Below are 12,025 nucleotides of genomic sequence, written 5' to 3'. Positions count from 1 at the left end.
GCATTCAGCTGCATCAAGGCGGATATTACAAAAGCCGCAATGCGCGCGGTGGACGAGTCCGTCCCCTTCCAGGTGGAGAGCGACGCATCAGAGGTCGCCCTCGCCGCTACCCTCAATTTGGCAGACAGGCCAGTAGCGTTTTTTTTACGAACCCTCACCACCTCCGAAATTCGACACTCCTCAGTCGAAAAGGAAGCCCAAGCCATCGTGGAAGCAGTGCGGCACTGGAGGCACTACCTCGCTGGTAGGAGGTTTAGCCTCGTCACCGACCAACGATCGGTAGCCTTACATGTTTGATAATACGCTGCGGGGCAAGATCAAGAATGATAAGATCTTGAGGTGGAGGATCGAACTCTCCACCTATAATTACGATATAGTATATCGTCCTGGGAAGTTCAACAAACCCCCAGATGCCCTGTCCCGCGGCACATGCGCCAGCACGCGAGATGACCGACTACATGCTATCCACGATGACCTCTGCTACCCGGGGTCACCCGGCTTCTCCACTACATCAAGGCCCGCAACCTGCCCTACTCCACTGAGGAGGTAAGAGGAGTGTAAGCCGCACGTCTATCGACCGGATAAGGCCCACCTGTTAAAGGCATCCCGGCCCTTTGAGCGCCTCAGTATCGATTTCAAAGGTCCCCTCCCCTCCAACAATCGCAACACATATTTCCTTAACATCATCGACGAGTTCCCCGCTTCCCCTTTGCAATCCCTTGCCTCGACATGACCGCGGCCACCGTCATTAAAGCCCTACATAGTGTCTTCACCCTGTTTGGTTTCCCCATGTACATTCACAGTGACCGGGGCTCGTTGTTCATGAGCGACGAACTGCGTCAGTACCTGCTCAGTAAGGGCATCGCCTCGAGCAGGATGACCAGTTATAACCCCAGGGGAAACGAGCAGGTGGCGAGGGAGAACTCGACAGTCTGGAAGACCGTCCTCCTGGCCCTACGTCTAGGAATCTCCCAGTTCCCCACTGGCAGGAGGTCCTCCCCGACGCACTCCACTCTATTAGGTCCCTACTTTGCACGGCCACAAACGAGACCCCTCATGACCGCCTATTTGTTTTCCCAGGAAATCCACCTCCGGGGCCTCGCTTCCGTCCTGGCTGAAGACACCGGGGCCCGTCCTGCTCCGCAAACACGTCAGGAGCCATAAGTCCGACCCCTTGGTTGAGAGGGTCCAGCTCCTATACTCCAACCCCCAGTACGCATACATCGAACACCCCGACGGCCGACAGGCTACGGTCTCCCCCCGGAACCTGGCACCCACAGGTTCCACTACCACCGCCACCTCATCTTACCCCATCCAACCTACGTTGACCAGCACCCCCGCCCCTACTTAGCACCCGCACCCCCTCCCGCCTGCCATTCCCCCTTCACCGACCCACAGGAATGAAGCCCCAGAAGACACGCTCCCGGAGTCCACGTCTGTGCCTGCATCGGCGACTTCACTACCTATGCTAGCACGGCTGAGTTTGACGCCTGGGCCAGCTGCGATACCAGAGCTTCAGCGATCACAGCGCACAATCCGTGCGCCGGACAGGCTGAACTTGTGAATGCTTCAACCCCGCCGGACTTCATTTTTTTAACAGGGGTTAATGTGGTGAATGTATTGCTGTAACAATTCACCATGTACGTATCTTTATTACGCTGTTGCCCATGTGGGCTCCACCTATGGACCATTGTACGGTATTACCTATGATGTAGCATGTTGGGGCCTATGTGAGCTCCGCCCCTAGCTCCACCCCTTGAGAGAAGGTATAAAGAGCAGTCGCCCTGTAGGCGGCTCCCACTAACAGATCAGTCGCAGGCAGGCACTGTTCTAGTTGATTAAAGCCACAGTTTATTTCTACTCCTGTTTTTGTGTGAATTGATGGTCGCATTACTCATTTTCTTCTCTTGTCTGCAAATGTATAACACCTGGAACGATGGTTTCACTATATTCAAAAATGCAGAAGATATTTTTACCAGGATTATTGAGTTCGAAAACAAATGTTTTCAATGGAAAATGTACTAATCATATAGACGTAAAAAGCAATGATATTGGGAAGCTACATTGTGTCAAATTGTATGGAAGGTAGTGTGATGACAGGATGTATTATGCTCTTGGAGAGATTGGCAGACTGAAAACAATCCTTGTGGGGGAAACTAGCTTCCAACTACTTCAACTCCAAAATAAAATTACTTTCCTCCCGTCTGCAAAGTAACCATGGAAACATTTGTGTGTATTAGAAGTCTACACCAATAGTAAGTAAAGTGAAAAATGTTAATGTGCATTTTCAGCTCTGAGCCCTTATTTTTAATTGTGTAACAGAAGATGCTGAATAAAGTAAACTTGGGGCACCCTGCTCGAACAGTTGCCTACAGCCCAGAGGGAGATATGGTAGCCATTGGTATGAAAAATGGAGAGTTCATCATACTTGTGGTGACATCACTAACCATTTGGGGCAAAAAACGAGATAGAAGATCTGCCATTCAAGACATTAAGTAAGCAAATCAAGACAAGCTCAAGTATGTCAGTCATTAAAATTTGAAACATTACTATTGATCATTATTAAAGAAAGACTTGCATTTATAAAGCATCCTGCATGGCCTCAGGATGTTCCAAAGTGCCTAACAGCCAATTAAGTATTTACAAAGCATAGCTACAGTTGTAACATAAAAATTGAAGTCATATCTAATATTACATTTTAATATACTGTGGAAAAGTGAAACTGAAAGGGCCTTGTGGAAGAGGCAAGAACTAGGAGGCACAGTTTTAAAATAAGGTCATTTTAAGATGGAGATGAAAAGAATTTATTTCACTAAGGTTGTTCATCTTTGGAACACTCTTCCCCCGAGTGGGGGAGGCAGTGTCATTGAATAATTTTAAGGTAGAGGTAGACAGACTATTGACCAACAAGGGAGTCAAATGTTTTCGGGGATATGTGGAATGTGGAGTTAAGGCCATAATTAGGGTGGCACAGTAGCACAGTACACAGTTGCTTCACAGCGCCAGAGCCCCAGGTTCGATTCCCGGCTTGGGTCACTGTGCGGAGTCTGCATGTTCTTCCTGTGTCTGTGTGGGTTTCCTCCGGGTGCTCCGGTTTCCTCCCACAAGTCCCGAAAGACCGTTCTGTTAGGTAATTTGAATATTCTGAATTCTCCCTCAGTATACCTGAACAAGTGCCGGAATGTGGCAACTAGGGACTTTTCACAGTAACTTCATTGCAGTGTAAGCCTACTTGTGACAATAAAGATTATTATTATAATCAGATCAGCCATGATCTTATGATTGGCAGAGCAAGGCTCGAGGGGCAGAGTGGCCTACTCTTGCTCCCAATTTATATGTTTGCATGTCTGTATGTCAGTAAGTGCTATCTGATTTTTATTCATTTGTAAAACATGCACTAAGGATGTATGTTAGGTGACTGTTAAGTGGATAATTATAAAATAGTATTTTAGCATTATTATCTTCACTATGAATTTATAAAAGTGAGTTTCTAGGTGTCATGCAGTGACTGGTGCTGCATGGTTCTATATATTTGTCCATTGGAAATGGATATGGGATGGGGATGCAATGATTCAGTTAGAATGGATCACCTGGCTGTTTCTGCATAATTGACAGTTCTGGGGACCCGTCATCCATAAATCTGATTAATACCTACAAGTATTAATATCCACAAGTTTGAAGTATTAATTATACTGTAACATTGTGATAGTAATTTTATAAGTTTGGAAATAAAGTACTTATTGTCCTTGCATTGTATTTTTATGAAGAATGTATTTGATGGTTAAAATCTCTTGTTCAGGTTCAGTCCTAGCTCTCAATATTTGGCTGTGGGGACATGTGAAAATGCCATAGACGTTTATGACCTCACATTAGGACCTGCACTAAATCGAATCAGCTATTGTAAAGATATTGCCAGCTTTGTTATCCAAATCGACTTCTCAGCAGACAGCAATTATATCCAGGTATTAACTACTGTCTCTTTATTGTGACCATATGGTGTTTAAGAATCTCAGTGAATAGTACCATGTTGGCTGTTTCCGGGCAAGTAAATGAGATGCTTGGACAAATAATCTGCAGACACAAGTTCAAATCCCATCATGACAGCTAGGGAGCTAAAATCTAATCAAACAACATTGGACATAAAAGAAAAAGTGAGCACGTAACTATCAAATTGGTTCACTAATGCCCTTTGGGGAAAGAAATCTGCCATCCTTACCCGGTTTGGCCTATGTGGGTCCAGATGCACAGCAATGTCGTTCACTCTGAACAACAGAGTGGCTTGCTAGGCTATTTCAGAGGGCAGTTATGAAGCCACAACTGCTTCTCAAGAGTAATTGAGGATGTTCAGTAACTGTGTTCCTTGTCAGCAATGCCCACATCCTGTAAATGAATAAAAAAAGCTAAAATTCTGTGAACCAAGATGATCAGTTGAATGCATGACATTTTTAAACCATTTTGAAATAGATCATTCAGATGTAACACGTCACTTAAAATCATCTTGTGGTTTACAAAAACCTTATATAAATTAAATACCTTGTGTAGTTTAAATGCCAAAAGCATTATTTCCCTGGATATATGAAGTGATATATGTTAACTAGACAATGAACCTAGCATGTAGCTAGAGTGCATGATAGGAAAACTTACAAAAGGTTAATGTTTGTAGATTGTTATCCATTTAATAAAACCTACTGTTATTAAGACTTCAATCATTTAAGCAAAAGAAATCAAGCAGTGTTCATTTTCATGTGGCTATGTGCTTTATGTCTCAGTTAAGATGATTGATTTTGCAGGTTTCTACTGGATCTTACAAACGACTGGTGTATGAGGTGCCTTTAGGAAAACAAGTTACTGAACAGTCTCAGATAGACAGAATAACATGGGCTACTTGGACCAGGTGAACTGAACTTTTGTCCTTATTCTTAATTTGAATCTTAATGCACAAGATTTAAAAAGGGAGCATAATGATAGTAATTTATTGCTCAAAACAACTCTTTTTGATGTGGTCCAGTCTGACTTCAACAACATCCACTTTTTAGATATATATTTTTATTAGTGTTTTATTTTTTTTTTGAATTACAAGTAATGCAACAAAACTTTCAAAGCGCAACTGATACAGTACGGAACAAATATTTCTGAAAATGTAAGAACAAGCAAGACAGGCTAAATTCAGAACAAAGGTCCTTAATAACTAGTGCTTCCAATTTTAACACGGGATCAATCAGAAAATGGGAAGGGAGGAAAAGGCCATATAAACATGATGGGATAATATGTCAAACTGCACACATTTATGTACAGTGAGATCGCGACTTGCAGTATGGCTCATGGGAAAATTTGCTGGAAAAGGTCAGACAAAGCGGAGCCTTTAAATTTGAGATGGGATCCCAAACGTCACATAATGTATCAGGCTTAAAACAGAGCACAGATGTCAGGAATTCCATAGGGATACATTCCATGACTATTTTATGCCAATTTTGATTTGAAGGATACTTATCACTGATCCAGGAGCAGGGGATATTTTTATGAGCTGCAAAAGTTAGAATGTTGTACAGTATTTATTCATTAACGTTAGTAATTCTTCCCTCCGGAAGACCCAGAATTAAGAACCATGGGCGGAGTTCTCCCATCCCGCGGCAGTGTCCACGGCGTCATAAACGCCGTCGCGTTTTACGATGGCGTGAACGGGCCGCTCCCAGGACTAATTCTGGCCCCTACAGGGAGCCAGCACGGCGCTGGAGCGGTTCGCACCGCTCCAGCTGCAGATCCCGGCGGGAACTGTACGCCGTAGGATCCACGCATGCGCAGTTGCGTTGGCGCCAACGAGGACATGCGCAGTGGTGCCAGTGCCAACGCGCGCATGCGCAGTTGCCTCCTTCAGAGCGCCGGCCCCGGCGCAACATGGCGTAGGCCTACAGGGGCTGGCGCGTAAGAAAGGAGGCCCCCAGCCACAGAGGCCGGCCCGCCGATCGATGGGCCCGGATCGCAGGCCAGGAGATGGCTTTTAAGTTGGGAAGTATAAGTGACTCGGGGGATAGTTTTGTGATGGTGAGTGGGAAGCTGAAGGGGACACAGGTGATGCTAGAGAATGTATATGACACAAATTGGGACGATGTGGATTTTCTGAGGCGGGATTTGGCAAAGATTTCAGATCTGGACACACACTGGCTGGTTATGGAGGCGGACTGGTCGTTGGTGGAGGACGTTCTGAGGGTGGATCAGAGACATTCGATGGCACCTGAAGAGGCGTTACTAAAGGAGTGGCAGAGGCTCTTGATAGAGTTTGGGCTGGTGTCCACGGGAAAGGCGATGGGGCAATTGCGTAGAGCCAGAAGGGCAGTATATGAGTGATGCGCAATCAATTACTCTCGAGACCAGGTGAGTCATAACGAATAGGCTTTAATCAGCTAGAACTGTTCCCAGCAGCTTCGATGCAGACTGTGAAGGCTGCTGGGACGGTATTGGTTCTTATACCCCGCCTCTCAGGGCGGAGCTATGTACGTTAGCCAATGGTAGACTCCTGGGTCTAGCCAATGGTCATCCACCTCTCAGGTACCGCAATACCTGGTATTACCACATTCACCCCCTGTTAAAAAAGAATCCGGCGAGGTGATGGCCAGCGTAAATGTCGCCTTTCGCATGGTAGGACCAGGTATGGAGGTACCGTGATGTTGAGGGTAATAGAAAAGTGTTCATGGTGCAGCAATCAGTCGATCGGGTGGCCTGGTCGTCCTTCTGGAGCGTCTGAGCTTCAGCGGTGATCCTGATGGGGGCCCGGGCGGTTTCGACTCCAGGAACGTGGTGTCGTCCTCCCAGGCAGCTTCGTCACCCCTAGGCGGCGCTGTTGGGGCAAACAGTGGGCAGGGGGAGGGGCGCCTGCAGGGGGCGTTGGTGCTTGTCCGGGCCTGGGTAGGGACGGCGGCAGTACTGACCCTCCGGTCAGATGCTGCGGGGAGAGTGGGGGCGGTGGTGCGGGTGCGCGTGGGGCTCCGGCGGGTGCCAGGTCCCGAAGGGAGACCGTGTCTTGGCGGCCATCAGGGAACGCTACATAGGCGTACTGGGGGTTGGCGTGCAACAGGTGGACCCTCTCGACCAACGGGTCCGACTTGTGCGCCCTCACATGTTTCCAAAGCAGGATGGGTCCGGGTGTCGCTAGCCAGGTTGGGAGCGAGGTCCCGGAGGAGGACTCCCTGGGGAAAACAAGGAGACGTTCATGAGGTGTCTGGTTTGTGGTAGTACAGAGCAGCGACCGGACGGAGTGGAGGGCGACCGGGAGGACTTCCTGCCAGCGGGAGACTGGGAGATTCCTGGCCAGCAGGACGGTCTTCCAGGCCGTTCCGTTCTCCCTCTCAACCTGCCCGTTTCCCCGGGGGTTGTAACAGGTCGTCCTGCTGGAGGCGATGCCTTTGCTGAGCAGGAATTGACGCAGTTCGTCGCTCATAAAGGAGGACCCCCTATCACTGTGGATGTATGCGGGGAAACCGAACAGTGTAAAGATCCCCTAGAGGGCCTTGATGACGGTGGTTGTGGTCATGTCTGGGCAGGGGATGGCGAATGGGAGCCGGTAGTACTCGTCAACCATGTTCAGGAAGTACGTGTTACGGTCGGTGGAGGGGAGGGGCCCTTGAAATCCATGCTGAGGAGTTCAAAGGGACTGGAAGCCTTTATCAGGTGCGCCCTCTCTGGCCGGTAGAAGTGCGGTTTGCACTCCGCGCAGATCTGGCAGCCCCTGGTGACTGTCTTGACCTCCTCGATGGAGTAGGGCAGGTTGCGGATCTTGATAAAATGATAGAAACGAGTGACCCCCGGGTGGCAGAGGTCCTCGTGGAGGGCTCGGAGGCGGTCCACTTGTGTGGTGGCACAAATGCTGCGGGACAGGGCATCAGGAGGCTCGTTCAGCTTCCCGGGGCGGTACAAGATCTCGTAATTGTAGGTGGAGAGTTCTATCCTCCACCGCAAGATCTTGTCGTTCTTAATCTTGCCCCACTGTGCATTATCGAACAGGAAAGCAACCGACCGTTGGTCCGTGAGGAGAGTGAACCTCCTGCTGGCCAGGTAATGCCTCCAGTGTCGCACAGCTTCTACTATGGCCTGGGCCTCCTTTTCGACCGAGGAGTGGCGGATTTCGGAAGCATGGAGGTGCGGGAGAAGAAAGCCACGGGCCGGCCCGCTTGGTTGAGGGTGGCCACCAGAGCTACGTCGGACGCATCGCTCTCGACCTGGAAGGGGAGGGACTCGTTGATGGCGTGCATCGTGGCTTTTGCAATGTCTGCTTTGATGCGGCAGAAGGCCTGGCGGGCCTCCGACGACAGGGGGAAGGTTGTGGACTGGATTAGTGGTCAAGCCTTGTCTGCGTAATTGGGGACCCATTGTGCATAATAGCTGAAGAAGCCGAGGCAGCGCTTTAGGACCTTGGGACAGTGAGGGAGGGGGAACTCCATGAGGGGGCACATGTGTTCGGGGTCGGGGCCTATGACTCCACTTCGCATTACGTAGCCTAGGATGTCTAGACGGTCGGTGCTAAACACGCATTTATTCTTATTGTAGGTCAGATTAAGGATATTTGCGGTCTGGAGAAATTTTCGGAGGTTGGTGTCGTGGTCCTGCTGGTCATGGCCGCAGATGGTGACGTTATCGAGATACGGGAACGTTGCGCATAAGCCGTACTGGTCAACCATTCGGTCCATCTCACGCTGGAAGACCGAGACCCCAATCGCGACACTGAAGGGAACCCTTAAAAAGTGATAGAGCCGCCCATCTGCTTCGAAGGCAGTGTACTGGCGGTCACCATTACGGAGGGGTAGCTGGTGGTAGGCAGATTTGAGATCCACCGTGGAGAAAACTTTGTATTGCGCAATCCTGTTTACCAGGTCTGCTATACGGGGGAGAGGGTACGCATCCAGCTGCGTAAACCTGTTGATGGTCTGGCTGTCATCGATGGCCATCCTATGTTTCTCCCCGGTCTTTACCACCACTACTTGAGCCCTCCAGGGGCTGTTGCTCGCTTCGATAACCCCTTCCCTCAGAAGTCTTTGGACCTCCGACCTGATAAAGGTCCGGTCCTGGTCACTGTACCGCCTGCTCCTGGTGGCGACGGGTTTGCAATCCGGGGTGAGGTTCGCAAACAGGGAAGGCGGGTCGACCTTAAGGGTCGTAGACAGTAAGTGGGGAGATAGGGTCGCCGAATTTAAAGGTCAGGCTTTGCAGATGGCACTGGAAATCTAGCCCAAGAAGGGTGGCTGCTCAGAGGTGCGGCAGAACGTACAGGCGGAAATTGCGGAATTCCCTGCCTTGGACAGTGAGGTTCGCTAGGCAGAACCCCTTGATCTCCACCGCGTGTGACCCGGAGGCCAGCGAGATCCTTTGGTTTACGGGATGGGTGACAAGAGAGAAACCGTGTCGGGGTGAACAAAGCTTTCCGTGCTCCCAGAGTCGATCAAGCACGACGTTGCGTAGCCGTTGATGGCGATCGTCGTTGTAGCTTTCGCTAGCGTCAGGGGCCGACTCTGGATGAGGCCAGCTGCAGTAAAGGAGAGTCCTCGTCGGGCAGCGTGTAGTCATCTGCTGGGGGCCTGAGGCCCCATCCAAGATGGCATCAGCCATGGGTCGCGCATGGAGTCCAGGGGAGCAGAAGATAGCGGCGGCGAGGGACAAATGGCGGCGCCCACCCGTCCAGCATGGTGGCCAGGGGGCAAAATGGCCGTGCCCGTGGGTCGCACGCGGCCTGGGGATAGGAGGGTGGCAGTGGGCTTCAGACGGCCGGGACTTGAACGAAAGGCTGCCGATAGTCGCTGGAGACTGCGGCCACGGCGTGTGCCTGGCAGACCGATATAGTGACCTTCTTGCCGCACCCTTTGCAGGTGGCGGTGCGGGCCGGGCGCGGGCGGGGATGATTCGTCTGCCCGCAGCTTTGGCCAGCGGCGATAGTGAGCCGTCTCGTCGCGCAGGTTTGCGGGGTTAGGGGATAGGTCTGGGGGGCTGCCGTTACGGGGTGCCACGCAGCCCAGGGGGGGCGTCGCGCGTCTGGGGGCAAAAGCCAGCGCGTTTTTATACGCAATGTCCATAGACCCCGGTAAGGCCCGTGCCTCAGTAAGTCCCAGTGTGTCCAATTCAAGGAGCCTTCGGCGGATATCAGGAGAAGTCATACCTGCCACGAAAGCAGCCCTAATCAAAAGTTCTGTGTGCTCATTCCCCGAAACTGGCGGGCATCCACAGTTCCGGCCCAGCACTAGCAGTGCCCGATAGAAGTCTTCCAGTGTTTCTTCAGGGCTTTGCCTTCTAGTTGCCAGCAGGTGACGGGCGTAGACCTGGTTCACAGGCCGGATATAATGTCCTTCTAGCAGCTCGATAGCTGCAGCATAATTCTCCGCCTCCTCGATCAGAGGGTAGATCACAGAGCTGACCCGTGAGCGTAGAAGGTGTATTTTCTGCCTTTCCGTGGCGGTGTCGGCGGCCGTGTCGACGAAGCTCTTAAAACACGCCAGCCAATGCTTGACGATAGCAGCGGAGTTGTCCGTGTGGGGGCTGAGCTGAAGGCACTCCGGTTTGATGCGGAGATCCATCCTTCACTGAAGTAATAGCTGATTAAATTGATGTGTAATCAATTACTCTCGAGACAAGGTGAGTCATAACTAATAGGCTTTAATCAGCTAGAACTGTTCCCAGCAGCTTCGATACAGAAAGTGAAGGCTGCTGGGACGGCATCGATTCTTAGCGCCGCCCTGATAGGCGGGGTATATGTACGTTAGCCAATGGTAGACTCCTGGGTCTAGCCAATGGTCATCCACCTCTCAGGTACCGCAGTACCTGGTATTACCACAATGAGCATGGTGAGAAAGCTAGCAGGATCCTTGCGCACCAGTTGAGGAAGCAAGCGGCAGTGAGGGAAATTGGGAGGGTGAGAGATGATAGGGGCACGGTGCTATCGATGCCGGAGGGGGTCAAATGGGGTTTTTGAGGTTAATACCCGAGATTGGTATGGCAGGGGGGTGGGTACAGGAGCAATAGGTCAGAAGGTGAGAGCATTGAGGGAGAACTAGGGAATAGGGACAGTGTGGCTCTGAGGCAGAGCAGACGGGGAAAAGTTGCTGAACACAGCGGGTCTGGTGGCCTGAAGTGCATATGTTTTAATGCAAGGAGCATTACGGGTAAGGCAGATGAACTTAGAGCTTGGATTACTACTTGGAACTATGATGTTATTGCCATTACAGAGACCTGGTTGAGGGAAGGGCAGGATTGGCAGCTAAACGTTCCAGGATTTAGATGTTTCAGGCGGGATAGAGGGGGATGTAAAAGGGGAGGCGGAGTTGCGCTACTTGTTCGGGAGAATATCACAGCTATACTGCGAGAGGACACCTCAGAGGGCAGTGAGGCTATATGGGTAGAGATCAGGAATAAGAAGGGTGCAGTCACAATGTTGGGGGTATACTACAGGCCTCCCAACAGCCAGCGGGAGATAGAGGAGCAGATAGGTAGACAGATTTTGGAAAAGAGTAAAAACACCAGGGTTGTGGTGATGGGAGACTTCAACTTCCCCAATATTGACTGGGACTCACTTAGTGCCAGGGGCTTAGACGGGGCGGAGTTTGAATTGGCAAGTCATGTTGCAGCTGTATAGAACCTTAGTTAGGCCACACTTGGAGTATAGTGTTCAATTCTGGTCGCCACACTACCAGAAGGATGTGGAGGCTTTAGAGAGGGTGCAGAAGAGATTTACCAGAATGTTGCCTGGTATGGAGGGTATAAGCTATGAGGAGCGATTGAATAAACTCGGTTTGTTCTCACTGGAACGAAGGAGGTTGAGGGGCGACCTGATAGAGGTATACAAAATTATGAGGGGCATAGACAGAGTGGATAGTCAGAGGCTTTTCCCCAGGGTAGAGGGGTCAATTACTAGGGGGCATAGGTTTAAGGTGAGAGGGGCAAGGTTTAGAGGAGATGTACGAGGCAAGTTTTTTACGCAGAGGGTAGTGGGTGCCTGGAACTCACTACCGGAGGAGGTAGTGGAAGCAGGGACGATAGGGACATTTAA

The 12,025-nt window shown here is 50.5% G+C and overlaps 1 protein-coding gene across 6 annotated transcripts in view; it reads left to right on the top strand.

The window, feature by feature from the left end:
- The window catches only part of LOC140403495 (echinoderm microtubule-associated protein-like 5), a 415,808-nt gene that overhangs the window by 383,805 nt on the left and 19,978 nt on the right, over positions 1 to 12,025 (top strand). For all 6 annotated transcript variants that reach the window (XM_072491458.1, XM_072491449.1, XM_072491467.1 and 3 more), the window contains 3 exons: positions 2,323 to 2,495; positions 3,800 to 3,962; positions 4,791 to 4,894. In XM_072491458.1, coding sequence (XP_072347559.1) covers positions 2,323 to 2,495; positions 3,800 to 3,962; positions 4,791 to 4,894 — 440 coding nt within the window. The remainder of the gene's footprint in view (positions 1 to 2,322; positions 2,496 to 3,799; positions 3,963 to 4,790; positions 4,895 to 12,025) is intronic.

The sequence above is a fragment of the Scyliorhinus torazame genome, chromosome 2 (genome assembly GCF_047496885.1).
Source record: "Scyliorhinus torazame isolate Kashiwa2021f chromosome 2, sScyTor2.1, whole genome shotgun sequence".
In the NCBI taxonomy this organism is placed as follows: domain Eukaryota; kingdom Metazoa; phylum Chordata; class Chondrichthyes; order Carcharhiniformes; family Scyliorhinidae; genus Scyliorhinus; species Scyliorhinus torazame.
Note: the sequence above shows the minus strand (reverse complement) of the source record. Positions and strands in the feature narration are given on the sequence as shown.